General features: G+C 51.7%; 4 protein-coding genes across 4 annotated transcripts; 3 read left to right on the top strand and 1 right to left on the bottom strand.

Moving 5' to 3' along the window:
• Positions 1-869: 869 nt before the first annotated feature.
• MAA_06377 (5-formyltetrahydrofolate cyclo-ligase) lies at positions 870-1,663 on the top strand (the record flags this gene model as incomplete). The annotated part of the gene is made up of 2 exons (XM_007824375.2): positions 870-963; positions 1,020-1,663. 2 exons carry the CDS (start codon positions 870-872, stop codon positions 1,661-1,663), a joined length of 738 nt encoding a protein of 245 aa, XP_007822566.2.
• Positions 1,664-2,382: 719 nt separating this feature from the next.
• On the top strand, positions 2,383-5,675 carry MAA_06378 (Armadillo-type fold domain containing protein; the record flags this gene model as incomplete). The annotated part of the gene is made up of 5 exons (XM_007824376.2): positions 2,383-2,511; positions 2,579-2,668; positions 2,734-3,011; positions 3,170-4,575; positions 4,636-5,675. The coding sequence occupies 5 exons, from the start codon at positions 2,383-2,385 to the stop codon at positions 5,673-5,675; spliced, it is 2,943 nt and encodes a 980-aa protein (XP_007822567.2).
• A 3,112-nt stretch (positions 5,676-8,787) lies between these two features.
• MAA_06379 (uncharacterized protein) lies at positions 8,788-11,742 on the top strand (the record flags this gene model as incomplete). Its single annotated transcript, XM_007824377.1, has 1 exon — positions 8,788-11,742. The coding sequence occupies one exon, from the start codon at positions 8,788-8,790 to the stop codon at positions 11,740-11,742; it is 2,955 nt and encodes a 984-aa protein (XP_007822568.1).
• A 1,837-nt stretch (positions 11,743-13,579) lies between these two features.
• Positions 13,580-14,636, bottom strand: MAA_06380 (Small GTPase superfamily, Ras type; the record flags this gene model as incomplete). Its single annotated transcript, XM_007824378.1, has 4 exons — positions 13,580-13,821; positions 13,926-14,201; positions 14,304-14,418; positions 14,619-14,636. 4 exons carry the CDS (start codon positions 14,634-14,636, stop codon positions 13,580-13,582), a joined length of 651 nt encoding a protein of 216 aa, XP_007822569.1.
• Between the last annotated feature and the right edge of the window lie 251 nt (positions 14,637-14,887).

The following is a 14,887-nucleotide window of genomic DNA, read 5'->3' as shown; positions in this document are numbered from 1 at the left end:
TCCGGACGAGCAGCCACGACCTCTGGCAATAATACTAGTAGTAGTACGTGACTGTAATGATGATGATCAATGCTAATCGTAATAGTACTTAGGTATGTACTTACTCCCTGATGTAATACTAGCCCCAAGGACTCCGTACCGTCAGGCACGCTTCAGATTCTCGCTGGCACAAGGCACACCATTGAGCCCAATCATCCGCTAGACATGGACAAGAAAATTGTCAGCCGCCGGATTACTCAGTTGAGTACATTGCGGGGCCGCTCAGCCCTGGTGTCTGTCATGTACCAAATGGCACATTGTTCAGTCTCACTCGTATCACGTCCACGACCCAGGCAGGCAGGGTGCCAGGAGGGAGTAGATTGCAGTCAATTCATTCCACAGAGTACTTTTGAAACTGATCATACTAGGTATTCCGTAGAATGTTGCTAGATCTAGCAACGGGCAACGAGACGCGATGGCCAAACACGCGAAACAATGACGTGTGCGGAAGGTGCGGCCAGACAAGACGTGCTGCGGGCTCTTGCAACTCCAAAAAGCTAGAAACATGGTCTTCATCTCTCTCCCTCTCTCTTTATACTTGCTGCTGCCTTGGTTCCATGTACACGCGATGCTCAGCATTGAAGCATCGAGACGAATGCACAGGACACCGTTTGGCGCGGCGCGGCTGACACCCGATGCAGCGGCGCTTTTCCAGCCAATGCCGAGCCATGGCCGCCTACCGAACCTTTGCTCCTACGTAGTACTAGCCTATGTACAACAAAGGCCTCGCCGACCTTCGGAGTGACGACACCGAGACTGCAAACACCGGCAGCCTCGAGCATCCCTTGCTCCGGCTCGTATATCTCGCTGTGTGCCATACACAGTTCGAAATGGCTTCATCTCTTTCTGCGGCCAAGCAGCAGCTGCGAAGTCTAGTGAAGCAAAGACTCGCCGCCGTGCCCGCCGACTCCATAGTCACTCAGAGTAAGACAGTGTCACTCTCACAATACTCTCCAACACACCGTGCTCACACCAGCCAGGCCGCAAGATATGCGAATCATTAAAAGAGTTTCGCCCATATGTCGAGGCCAAGAGCATTAGCATATATCTTTCCATGCCCTCAGGCGAAGTTCAAACTGATGCAATTGTACGGCACGCCCTCGACTCAGGAAAGCAAGTCTTTATCCCCTACCTTCACAAATCACCACTAGACACCCCAGGCACGCCAGCTCGCGTCATGGACATGGTCCATCTAAAGAATATGCAAGACTATGAGAGCTTGCAACCTGATCGCTGGGGCATTCCCAGCGTAGATCCGGCCACGGTTCACGAGCGCCAGCGCATTCTGGGCGGGCCGGATGCGCACAGGTCAGACCAAGCTGGCTTGGACTTGATGTTGCTACCGGGTGTGGCATTCGACTTTGATGAGTCTGGTGCGATTCGGAGGCTCGGCCACGGCAAGGGTTTCTACGATTTCTTCATGAATAGATACTTGGCGAAAGCAGCATTCCCAGCTAATGAGACAAAGCCCATCTTGTTTTACGGATTAGCACTCACAGAGCAAATGCTCTCGGGTTCATCCGAGGAACAGATTCCTATGGGTCAGTATGATAGACCCCTGCATGGCCTTGTGTTAGGAAATGGGCAGATAAAGGAGTCGTCTAGGAGCATAACGCTGAAATGAGGCTACTCATTTTTCTAGACTCAGGACACGTTAAAAAAAAGCACTAAAAATCTTCGTGATAATTACAGAAGCGCATGTGCCTGGCAAGTACTGCAAAAAGTGGTATATACCGCATGAGACGCAAGCAACCGTCACACTACATCCCGCTACTCTTGGAAAGTCCAAGGCGCCAGGCTTTTAAGCTTGCAATTTGTCCTAACGCGACATGCACATGTGAAGCATAATTCATGGCCTTCTTTGGCTGACAGGTGCCCCAGTTGCTCCGGCTACTTCAGCTGCAAGATGACGCTCTTTGTATTGCCAAGTTGGGAGTAGCGCATAATATCTCGCCGCTGCGGAGCGGAAAAACCATGTAGCGACCAACCACCCTCAGCCCGCTACCTCATCGCCCCGCCATGGCCCGTCATACCAATCTCAAAGAACCACGCTGTGTGGCTTCATGCTTCTCTTTTTTGCGTCCCCTAACCATCATTCCACCTTACTAACCTTCCTTGCACTCGGAACCAACTGACGGTGTTCTACGTCTCTCATTACTTTCATCTATTCCTCCGTATATTGTCCCTACTCTAATTGTGCTGCGACTGCCTTGGAGCAGCTTTTCAACCCTCTGGACGCGTGAGGCCTTATGAAGACGAGCTCTCCCCGCCCGTTTTGAAATCTGGTTGCGACTCATTCGGCCACCACGGCTCTCTCTCTCGCAGCCCCTTACGTTGCCCACCATGGCTTCGAATGGTACACAAGAGACGTTCTCGCCGTCTGACGTACTAGCTGCCGTTAGGACGATGAGGACTGGGGAGAAGGAGACGAAGACAAAGGCCCATGAGTATCTGGAGAGATTCCAGAAGTCGGTATGTGTTGATGCATTGAATACACATGAGCATATTGCTGTACGTCATGCTAACCGAGGACTTATAGAAGGATTCATGGGGCACCATAATGGGAATCCTCCAATCCACAGCAGAGCCCGAGGCCACCCTGTTTGCCGCTATAACACTTCGTGGAAAGGTTTCTATTCTGCCTCCCAAGCTCAAGCCCAACCACTCTCGACGTGAAGTTGCTGACATGACTAGATCACATATGATCTAACTACCCAGGTGCCACCGAGCGAACTCCCGGCTCTCAGAGGTCAAATTCTGCTTCTGCTAAAGCACTTTGCTGCCGGTCCGAAGCCCATCCGCGTGCAGCTATGCGTTTGTCTGGCTATTCTTGCGATACAAATGAAGGACTGGGACGACGTCCTCCCGTCTGTGGTTCAGTCCCTCGGCGACAGCCCTGAGAGCCACGCTTGTATCCTAGACTTCTTGAGAGTTTTGCCTGAAGAAGTGACCGAAGGTCGAAAAATTACCCTGTCTGTACGTGGATCGCAAATCCGTCGACTTGGAACCAAGTCTCTTTCGACGACAAACCTACTATCCGATCGGCATCAACACACCATGGGGATCATTGTCTAATTTGTTGGAAAATAGGAAGAAGAACTTGCAGCACGGACACAGGTCTTATTGGGAGACAACATAGATCAGGTGGTACAGCTTCTAATAAGCTACTCACAATCATCACGTACGCTTCCAACAACTTGACTGGAACTGAAATTCTTCAAATTTATGCTAATTATTTGTTTGCAAATTTAGCGGCTGCACCGCGCAACCCCCAGCTCATAGAGTGCATTACGTCCTGGTTGAGAGAAGTTCCCGTTATGAACATTATCAACTCGCCACTTCTGGATCACATCTTTGCTGGTGTTTCGAGTGACGAAAGTGGTGCGGAAGCCGCCGAGTGTCTTTGCACCATGCTCCGGGAAACCAGGGATATCGATGAGAGCCAAGATGCCGTCCATGCATTGTACCCTCGGGTCGTGGCACTGAAGCCACAGATCGAAAAGGCCGCCGAGGCCGACGATACGGACCAGTTGAAGGCATTGACCAAAGTCTTTTCGACAGCTGCGATTAGTTGGGTGGTTGGTGTTGCTCGCGAACCGTCTCATTTCAGACCGTTGGTGGAGGCTGTTCTGGAATGCGCTGCTCGAGACAAGGAGCGTGACGTTATTGAGCACACTTTCGATTTCTGGTACGAGCTGAAGCAGTATTTGGTTTTGGAGCGGTACATTCAAGGCAGACTAGAGCTCGTCGATATTTTCTCGAAGCTCGTTGACATCCTGCTCCGCCATCTAGAGTATCCCCGGCCCGAGTCTGGAAACGAGAGCGATCTCTTCGATGGTGATCGCGAGCAGGAAGAAAAGTTCCGAGAGTTCCGTCACCGAATGGGTGACACCTTGAAGGACTCTTGCGATGTCATGGGGGTAACTGAGTGTCTTACCAAGGTTCTTCACGCTATTAAGCTGTGGACACAAAAGTATGCCGGGCAAGTCAATGGCTCCGACGTTCCCCATTGGCAAGAGCTTGAGGCCCCTCTTTTCGCAATGAGGGCCCTGGGTCGAATGGTTCACAAGGACGAAAGTATTGTGCTCCCCCAACTCATGCCGCTACTGGTTCAGATTCCTAGTCACGAAAAGCTTCGCTTCGCGACAATCATGGTTCTGGGGCGATACACCGAGTGGACTGCAGCGCACCCTGAATATTTGGAACCGCAGTTCAATTACATTGTGGAATCTTTCCAGACAGAGTCGAGAGAAATACTCAGAGCCGCTGCACTTTCTCTCAAGTTCTTCTGTACTGACTGCAGAAATCTCCTCAGCGGGCAGGTGCTGCAGCTCCAAACATTCTATGACCAAATCCTGGACAAGCTACCTGATCTGAGCAAGGAGGAAATAACCGAGGGTGTTGCCAACGTGGTCGCCGTTCAGCCTGTTGACGAAACGTACAGGTTGTTGAAGACCTATGCCGACCCTCTGGTGCAACGATTAATGGCCAAAGCCAACAACGCTTCCAACGAAGAAGGCAAGCTAGCCTTGGCTGGTAAGTTGAACTACAGAACCGCCTTTTCAGCGTGACGTGACTAACTTTGTACGCTAAAAGATCACCTCCAACTCATCACCATCTTTGTGCAGAATGTTGTTCCGTACGTGGCTCCCGGGGGAGAAAACCCTGCAGTCAAGTATTGGCAGGAGATCTTTCCCATCTTATCGACTGTTTTGGACAATTTCCTCGATTTTAGTCCCATTTGCGAACGCATTTGTCGATGCTGGCGAAATATGGTCACGTCGTATCGAACTGCCATGGCTCCTCTGCTTCCTGAAATGGCCAACAAGCTCGCCAGCAGCTTCAACACATCCAGAGAGGGTTGCTTCCTCTGGGTTACATCCGCAATTTTGAGAGAGTTCTCGGAAGACCGTGAGCATTTGGACCAGGCCACCACCGAAAACATCTACACCTTCTTTGAGGCTCAAACAACCGCCTTCCTTAGAGTGATGGCAGATTTGCAGCCTAAAGATTTACCAGATGTCATTGATGACTTCTTCCGGCTTCTAATTGATGCCCTTTTGTATTACCCTCAGAAGCTGATTCCGTCGCAGCTGCTGGTGCCAATCTTCCAAGCTTCGGTCTACGCATTAACTTTGGAGCAACGAGATCCGCTTTCGTCGACTCTGCACTTTTTGCGCGACTTGCTATCGTACGGCGGTGACAATCCGGCAAGTAGTGAAGGTCTTCCGGAGGCACAAGCTGCTGAAATCCGTGGAATCATCAAGAATTTGTTGATGGCCCACGGTGCGGACCTAGTCAAACAAACCATGGCCGGTATGATGATTACGTTCCCCGGGGACTGCTTTGCGGATGGAAGCGGCGTTGTACTGGCCTTGTTTGAGATTATGCCAGCACAAACTACTGAGTGGGTTGCGCATACGATTGAGCTTCTTCCTCAGGGAACTGTGTCGGCACCGGAAGCGCAACGATTCGTGACCAAGGTCAAGGAGAAGTTGTCCTCTGGGGATGTGAGCGGCCTCAGACATGTGCGCACTCTGCTACAAGACTTCACCACTAATTACCGTCGTCGCAATGTTGCTCCCAGAGACGGCCTGGGCCAACTCGAAGCTGCCAGATTCCAGTTTTCTGGCTAAGCAAATAATGAATAAAAATTTAAAAATAGGGCGAGCATGATATAACATGGGGACCGCTGCAGAGACATGTGCGATATAGGGAAAAGATACCAGGCAAAAACTAGGGCGTCAAGAAGCCCTTAATATTTCGAAATTGGAGTGGAAGTTGACGGGCGAGGAGTCAAGCGGTTGTTGGACCTAGTCATACGCCCATGGGCATGAGCCGTCAGCGGCTGTGGCCCGAAGGCTTCGATGGAATAGAGATATTGGGAGTAGTAGCATGATTTTTGGAAGCATTGTCGGTGAATGGAAGGCAATAATTTTTGGGAGTCATATTGGTGGCAAAAGGCGAGCGTGTGCTATTTTAGAGAATTGTGACGGAGGACTTTGAGAGAGCGTAGATGAAGAGAAGAACAAGTTCAATTGGGCCAGGTACGTTTCTTTGGGTGTGCTTGACCTGTTGCTGGCTCGACTCGGTCGATAGGCGTCGGGTGATTATGAATCTCCTTTATGTCCATGTCCGTCTCAGCCTGCGGGCGCCACCGTTTGATACGTCTTTGTTGGTTTGGCCAACGCGCTGCCGAGAGTGTGTGCCTAGACAAGCCCGATTTTTGACTCTGGTGGACTCCAAAGCCAGGAGTTCAGTCAGGACCATGGAGCTGTCGCAGCCACACGCTATGTTTAGCTTGACGGCTCTCTCCACGCGTCTTGTCGGCGGTCAATGCCTCTCGCAAGTCGCGACTGTTGACTGTACAGGCGGCCAATGGGCCTCCCGTCGGTCGTTGGGTAGTCAGCCTACACTGTTGTTCCCGCTGAGAAATTTGGACCCGATAGTCCTTTTTTTTTTTTCTCATTGGGTGGCATCTGAAACGCAGCGTGCCTAATTGTCCGGTTGCTAGATGGTTTCCCTGGATGTCTGTTGTGAGCTCTCGAAACTGCACTCCCGGTGGGCTCACGGCATTCACGCCCGGCAACGAATCCGTCCATGAGGAGAATTATATACATGAAAGAAGAATGAATGAATGAATGAAAGAGGGCAGGAGGACATGGTAATACACAGAACACGAACGACAGTTCGAATTGGAGCCGGGTGATGAAAAGAAAAGAATGGCAGCTTTTGTCTTGTCCGCGGGCCGCGCACCAAAGGGGGTTGTTGGAAGATTCACGAGCTCGTCGACAGAGTAGAAGATGACAAAGCGGAGGGAAATGGGATTTTTTACCGTCTAGGCTGGGTGATGGGCGGTGCTGACTATTCACCGGACTGCTTGCTACTACCAGACTGCCTCCCGGAGAGGTGAAGTGAGACATACATGGACGAGGATTGTTCCCGGGTGAGACACTCGCACTCTCGGCCGTCAATGTGAAATACATCAATCATGTGACGGGCAACAAAAAGGATTCACATTGCCGATTCAGCGCCGGGCTATTCAGAGGTCTGGTGGGTGAGAACCAAGCCTGTGACTCTCTCTTGTCAAAGGCGTCATTCGCACCTACTACCCAGTAGCTAGTATCTAGTATCTAGCAGCTATATGAACATGGGGATTTACTCGCCACAAGTAAACGTCGAGGTCTACTCGCCCGTCTCGGACAGTTTAAAGTCTACATGCATTCGCGTTGTGCGCCAGGGGCGCCCTCTCTCCCGTGAGGCGCTCTCCCCCCCGATGAAAAGACACCACACGGGGGGCCGTGGCCTTGCGTACAAACATGGAAGGTTTCTTCCCCTGTGACTCGCGTACACTCGGCATGTATTTTCAGCATTGTATGTATAAGTGGATGCCCGAGACAAAGAGCCGGGCTTCAGGGCTGGCCGGCGGTCTGAGCCGCAAGCAATGGGGGCCCCAAGGCCGAACTCGCCTCCTGGGACCGCTTCGACGGCGCCGCCGCCACAATTCCAACACGATGCAAAGGACTAGGAGGGCGCTTCAGAGGCTTCAATCACGGCAGCAGCCCTCCCTCGTTCGGCAATGGGTTCGCAGGCACAAGCCCCCGGCGGGGGGTGGGCGCGGTGGTATCTGCGCCAAGGGGTGGGCAATCGTGGGTTTGGGCGTCAAAGAGGCCGCGTGGTTTGCCGACGCATCCTGACCGACCACGGGTGTCGTCGTATCTGTTCTCCGCGTGTATAAAGAACGGGTTTGATGGAATCGACGCCAAGAGCAAAGTCGTCCTGGGCTGCGGGATGGAAGGAATCACGGGCGGCGAGAAAGAACACGGTGAAAGCGAAAAAGGCATTCGGCGGGAGAGCCATGATCTAAGAGGGACGTCTGTGACGGAGGCGAGCTGCTGAAAGGGAGAGGGGCGAAGACAAAAAGTGGTGTTTTGCCATGGGCAGAGAGGACCGTAGAGAAGTGAAAGAATGTTTGCAGGTGTGAATAAGAAGCAGGACTATGTAGATTCTCGCTTCGTCTTTTCCATCTCACTCACGGCATTGTCCTGGAGAAAGGATGAAATGCACAAGCCGCTCCTGGCTGGGTTTACACCAACAGTCTGTAACAAAAAAAGGATTCATTGTTCCTATAGGCCAAACGCGAAAAAAAAGACCCTATGCGTGCAAGACTGCCGTCTTCTTCGCCTAAACTTCTTTGTCGTGTTCAAGTCTACTGCTGCCCTGTGTTTCCTATTTCGATGTGCGGCTCTTTCATATCACTGCTCGGCTATCTCGTCTGGTTTCTTTTGCGGTTACACAAAAAGACCCTTTTGTTAGCACGGATATAGGCGTTGTTTCACTTCATAGACCATCCTATGTAGACCTTGTTCAAGCTAAACAGCCATCCATCTGCTCGTTCATGGCCAGTTGGTATAATAGTCCAAAGAATCACTAGTCAGGCACAGGCACAGGCACAGGCACAATGGACGGCATCCATGGCGTCCGAATCCGTAAATATATTAAGTCTCATCGCTGTCCTTGGGCTTCTTAGAAGTGACTTTCAACAACAACAATCTTCTTTCCGTCATTCTTATTACTCTCAGCATTCTGCTTTTCATGCCCAGCGCTTGCTTCTCCTTGGCTAGAACTGGGTTTTGGCCATACTGTAAACTGAGGGAAGCAATCACTTAGCTTGTGAAGCACCCGAGACTCGCTGTGTCCCATCTTTGGGTCACTTTTTACTTTCTCCGCGTCACGAAATCCGTCAAGATGGACGGCCGAATGGGCATGTCGACCTGGCACAGAAAGAGACGGCGCAGCAACTCTCCCGCCGCCTGTCCGTCAAAGCGTGCCAAGACCACCAACAATCAAGACACGGGGGGCGACGAGGACAGTGACAGCATTATCGAGGTCCAAATGGACGGATCCGAAGATGAAGTTCAAGACAAGTATGCCGTCCTGGACCAACGACTTGCCGTAAAGCAGGAGAGCGGTGCCGACAACCTGACCTGCGATCACTGCCTCAAGCTCCCACTCGATGTAGATGGCAGAACCCCGGCGTGCGATAGGCAAATCATCGACGGCTTGGTCCATGAATGTCTCGCGTGTGCCAACCACAGATACGACACGAGAGACCTGGATTATAAATGTTTCCGTTCGGGTCAGCACCCAGAGCTAGAAGTGTTCAAACGCTACTCGGACTCCCACCCAGTCAACTACCCCAAGCCCATCGTCTGCGAGGCGTGCAAAGACAACAAAAAGGTGAAAGACAGCCGTTGTGATGCCGATCCTTTCCTGCAGCTACGATGTACAAACTGCCTGAAGACCAAGGACAGCGAGTCGGAGCTCTGCGTGGTCAAGGGGATGACGGGCGACGCCAACTTGGGCTGGGGACACGAGATCGAAAGACAAATGGGCCCCAAGCCGAATCTCCAAAGGGGAAGACAGAAGTGGTTTCGACGCGAGTGTGACATTTGCAAGAGCAGGCCTGACAAGGAAAGGGGCGTCCAGGTCTGCAGCTGGTTAGACTCGCGCGATATGGGAGGGCCCGGAGATACTCGTGAGCCCTGCCTCCAGTGCAAGGAGGGCAACATGTCCTGCTTTGACGGCGGCATGCTGGTTGGCCATCCCGTTCGCTTGGAGCTGCCTACCGAGTGGTCGAGCAAGGCCGATCTGGGCGGCGGATGGGTGGAATTGAGAGGCGACAAGGACATCGTGACGAGGCCTCAGTGCAGACAGTGCCACGCCCAGAAGCGTCACTGCCGGGCGTCGGCAAAGTACGCCGAGTACGCCTGCAACTGGTGCTGGCAGACGGGCATGGTGTGCCGCGACTTGAACGACGAGAACAAGATCTACCCGCTCTTTGACCTCAGCAGGGTTGGCATCGGCAACTTCTGCCCCTTTGCCCGGTGCGCCCGGTGCGAGGCCACGGGCAGAAACTGCGATCGCCAACGACCCTGCGACTCTTGCTTCTTCAGCGGCGAAGGGCACATGTGCGACGAGTGGCAACCTGGAGCCTCGCGCACGCTGAACTGCTTGAATCGCCGCATCAACCACGGCGAGAACATGATGGTGAAGCCGGGGCCGCTGTACTACTTGAGTATGGGCTACGGGCCGGGAGGCGTGGATGACGATAAGGACGGAATGCAGATTGAGCACTACATCGGCCCGCCGTTCGCGCGCTATGCCTTCAAGACAGTCGCCAAGAGAAAGGGCGAGGTTCTTAAGCAGAACAAGCAAGTCCTTGTCGCCGAAACGCAAAGAATGAGATTGGCATTGATCGCTCGGGGCGCGCCTCCGAATGGAGCTCCTGGTGGTGAGCTTTACGGCGTCAATGTAGATGACATCACACTTGACCAACTCAGGACGTGGATGGTGAAACGCTGGCCAGAATGGACACCGCAGTGCGACAGAAGTGATTATGCAAAGAACAGAGACATGAAAATCGTTTCCAAAGCCTATATGAAGTCAAAGTTTATGAATACTGGTGCAGGAGCGCCAGATACAACTACACTCGTCGAGGAGTTGGCTGACGGAGAGGAGGACCTACAGATAATGCCAGTTACAGAGCCAACCTTCAACATCACCGGTGAGCGTGATCAGACTGGAAGCGGCGCTGTTGATACCTACATGGTCAGCACAGCTCCCAATGTAGCCAACAATGCCACATTCGTGACGATACCAAGCAACCTTCTTTCGGGGGGAGCCCAGCTTCGTCTTACCTTGTCCGACTCGGAGCGTTACCACGAGTACCACAACAACTCATTCGATGTATACGACAATCAATCAAGTCGCTGGGGAGAGTTGTTCTGCCAAACTAGGCCGCCCTGTGAAAAATCCATATGGGATGACTTTTGGCAAAACCGCAATGGATCGACGAATTTCGGCCTATTCAGCATCATGAACGGTTCTCTTGTCCGCCATTCCCCCATCAATCAAGTCTTCCGCGGCATTCGCGGCATTCGCGGCACTGCTTCCAACTCGGTCACCATGCCACCCCAGCGTTTCTCATGCAGGGAACAAAGGACAATGTGTACTGGCTTGACCGGAAGAGTTTGTCAAGATATTGAGCACGGCAACATCCCCCATTCAGTTTGTGAGTCTTGCGCACTACACGACAATGGCCTTTTGTCGAAAAGCCCAAGCAGGATGACCAAGGTCGACATCGTAGCCATGCGTGCCTACTTTTGCAATTCTTGCCACAGTCGCGTCATTGGGGGATCCCTCAGTGACATGTACTTGCTCGGTGCAAAGGACGTCTGGGGCTGCCGGTTCACAAACAACACCACTCTCCTTGGAAGTCTAGCCGTCAACAGCCGGGGTATGAATTTTTGCCCTGTTGAGCATCCTATTACTGGATGCACTTGCGGTCCCAACATCTTCGACTCGCATCTGTGTCTGTCTCATCGAGTCAAGTACGCACGCTACGCCATGTATCAATCCAACAGGATGAGGGAGTGGCGAATCGGGGAGGGTGAACAAGGCCTATGCCCAGTATGTCTCGTGCACCACCCGAAGGACATGGCCAACCCTTCACCATCATACCACGAACTCCTTTCCGCGGATGGGACGTCAACGGAAGAAACAGTGTCGTGGGCATGTCTTGTATGTGGCGGACTGGTCCTCAACCAGCCAAAGAAGAACGCAATAATTGGTGGCTGGTTTAGCTGGTTTCCTTCAGCGTCAGTGTCAGACTGGGGCCTTGATCATAAAGCGAGTTTTTGATCCTGACCCGGTGCCATCAGAGGACCGGGACTGATTGGAGTGAGCTGGCTGAAGACTCGCCAGTGCAGGCGAACGAGAGGCAAGGGGAAACGAATGGCGGCTTATATGGTGAGCCCAGGCCGCATGGCCAGACCTCGCGTGCAGATCGGTGAGCTGGCGAGATTTGGGAGTTGCATCCGAGATCATATTTCCCCCTGGGGTCGTGATGTTGGATTTTCTCCCAACTTGCACGCCCACCGGTCACCATCCCTGGAATTCGACGCAGGGGAAATGCAGCTGAGAGGAGCCAGACACGGACAAGCCACGAGGTGCGCGAGGGTATGCTGCCTGGGCAAGGTACCCCGAGTACAGCAACGAAACCGGAGCGAGTAGGAAAATTCCATTGAGACGGTGTGCTCTTGACTACTAAGTAGATTGAAGCGAGAAAAGAAAAGGGAATAAGCAAGAAACGGAAAGAAAAAAGAGTACCAATAGGAAGGAGCCAGGCACGGGAAACGGGAATCGCACACGCGACACGGGACAGGGAACACGGGACACGAGTGTGTAGTACATACATGGACAGCGCAGCGCGGAGCAAAAGAAGACAACGAGCGCAAATCAGCATGACATTTATCACCACGGTATGCAGCTGCATATGCATGTCCATATACATGTAGCAATGTATCCACAGTAGCATGGCATAGCGTAGCACATCATAGACAGACACAACATAGAGGTTCAGCAAATATATTTGTCTTGGCGTTGGGGGAAGTAGACACCCATAGAGTGAGAAGGCGTCATGAGAATTTCCAGACAGGAAAAATTGAAAAATGAATTACATGTTACTTGACCAATAGTTTGGGGGAAAGGGGGGGATATACTCGAAGTAATATGATCACAAGAACCAACCCATTATCGGGTAAAAGAAAATCCACTCAGGAAACAAACAAACATAAAAGGCCATGCAAGGACCAAGGACAAGATTAGACATGACAGAAGGATCAAGAGCAGTAAGAGGAATAGAGGCGGGGGGGAAGGAAATGAGGAGGAGAATAAAACAGTAGCAATATCAGATCAACTTCATCCCTTATCCAGCAACACCAAGGCGGGTGTTAACAACCCTCGCGAAGCCTCTGCTGAATTGCATATGCAATAACAATGTCCCTGTTCTTTTCTGTGTCCGTCTTGGTATTATGTTTTCCTGGGCCCCCAACATGAACAGATTCATGAAACCTTCTCGCCATTTTTCTGTGTCTTGTGCCCCTTTTCATTTGCGCAAGCTGGCTTCTCGTCTACCTTCTGCCCTGACGTTCATTGGCCCTTGAAAATCTCGCAGCCGGGAATCGTTGGATGGACAATGAGATTCTTAGCCCGTGGCATCTCCAAAAAAAAAAAAAAAAGTATAGTGCGTGGCTATCAGTAGTCATGTTACGCTGAAAAAGACAAAACAATGCCGCACAGCTGGATTGCCAATAATCCTCGTCGTTCTCGAATGGCATCATGGTTTTTGTACAAGCCGTCCGAAAGTCCGTCAAAGAAAGCGTGTGCATGCAACCAAGTCCGAACCCGACTCCTCGTCCGATGCAGTGAAAATATTTTTCTCATCCGTCCTGGCAATCCGCCACAATGGTATCACAGCCGTTGCTGTGCTTTGTGGTCCCTGAGAGTTTTTTGTTTTTTGCTTAAAAGCCAAAGAGATAGTGAATATGAAACTCCCTGTCTTCCACAGGTGTTACTTTTTTGATGTGGTCGCCCGATTGCTGCAGTGGGCGTCGACCCAGCCAACTGCTGTATAAATCAAAAATCAACCCTCTCCACCGTCCTCTTATCATCACAACAGCTCTCTCTGCTTCGTCCCTCACATAATGACACACTTGCCACAGCAGCCGGCCTCCTTCTCGCCGTCCTCCATGTCCATGGGCTTGGGGGGGCCGTTTACCCCTGAACCGCCGCCGCTGCCAGTCGAATAACCTTGCATTTCGCGGTTGTATCTTCGGATCTCTCTAACAATATCGTAGAACGCTTTGTCAACATTGATTCGCGACTTTGCCGAAGTCTCGATGAATTTGCAGTTAAAGGATCGCGCCAAAGCCTCGCCCTCTATATATTTTAAAATGAAGAATCAGCAGCCAGTCCCAGATAGGTCCGAGGAGCATTTGCATTGCATATACAAATATGTTCAAATATATGCATCAAGTACGTACCTTGCCTGGTTACCTCCCGCTCGCCTTCCAGATCACACTTGTTGCCTACTACAACCATGGGGAAATAATCCTTGTCCTTGACTCGCAAGATTTGTTGCTGGAAGGTGGTGATTTCCTCAAAGCTTTGTCGAGATGTGATTGAGTAGACCAACAAAAAACCCTCGCCGGTTCTCATGTATTGTTCGCGCATAGCACTGTATTCCTCCTGACCTGCGGTATCCAAAACATCGAGAAGGGCGACCTCGTCATCGATAACACATTGCTTTCTATATGAATCTGTGATAACCGGCTACATTAGAATTTTCTGACACGACCGGGTGCATTCCAATGAGGAAGAGAAAAGCGATGGCGCAGAGCCTGTCGTCGACTGGGACGCACCTTCGATCGTAGGGTCATATTCGTCGACGAAATGACTTTGAATCAATTGGATGGTCAAACAAGATTTACCAACACCGCCGCCACCGACGACAACGAGTTTGTACTCTCTCAAAAACTAATTTCGCAAAGTAACTTGTCAGAAGACTGCATGAACTGTACGTCGTCGTGTGTGTGACTTGTAAAATATAACGAAACGGCATCGAAGGGGTCGACAATTAGGGAAACAGAGCCAGCCCAACAGGATGGTGGGTAGACGAGAGGCAAAGGCAAGACGGGGGCATCTTTGGACGGATTGGTCGAGCAGAGCCAGCATACCTTGGTGGACGCAGCCATTGTGAGTGAAGATGGGGATTTCCTGGGTCAAGGGCGGCTTGCGCGAAATCAAAAATAGGAGGGGAGGGGGGGTTTCGCGAAGGAAGGCTTGGTGTATGTCGTAAGACGAAGTAAGGGGCCGTGCTGAATAGCAGCGACAGACAAAGCGCGCAGTCAACGGAGAGAGTTGAGCGACTCGGCAGCGGAATTGAGGGTCAGAGACGGAAGAGAAAACCAAGAGAGCGATGCACAGCACAGCGGCAACGGCTGGG

The sequence above is a fragment of the Metarhizium robertsii genome, assembly GCF_000187425.2.
Source record: "Metarhizium robertsii ARSEF 23 chromosome Unknown MAA_Scf_6, whole genome shotgun sequence".
In the NCBI taxonomy this organism is placed as follows: Eukaryota; Fungi; Ascomycota; class Sordariomycetes; order Hypocreales; family Clavicipitaceae; genus Metarhizium; species Metarhizium robertsii.
This window is presented reverse-complemented; position numbering and strand designations above follow the sequence as displayed.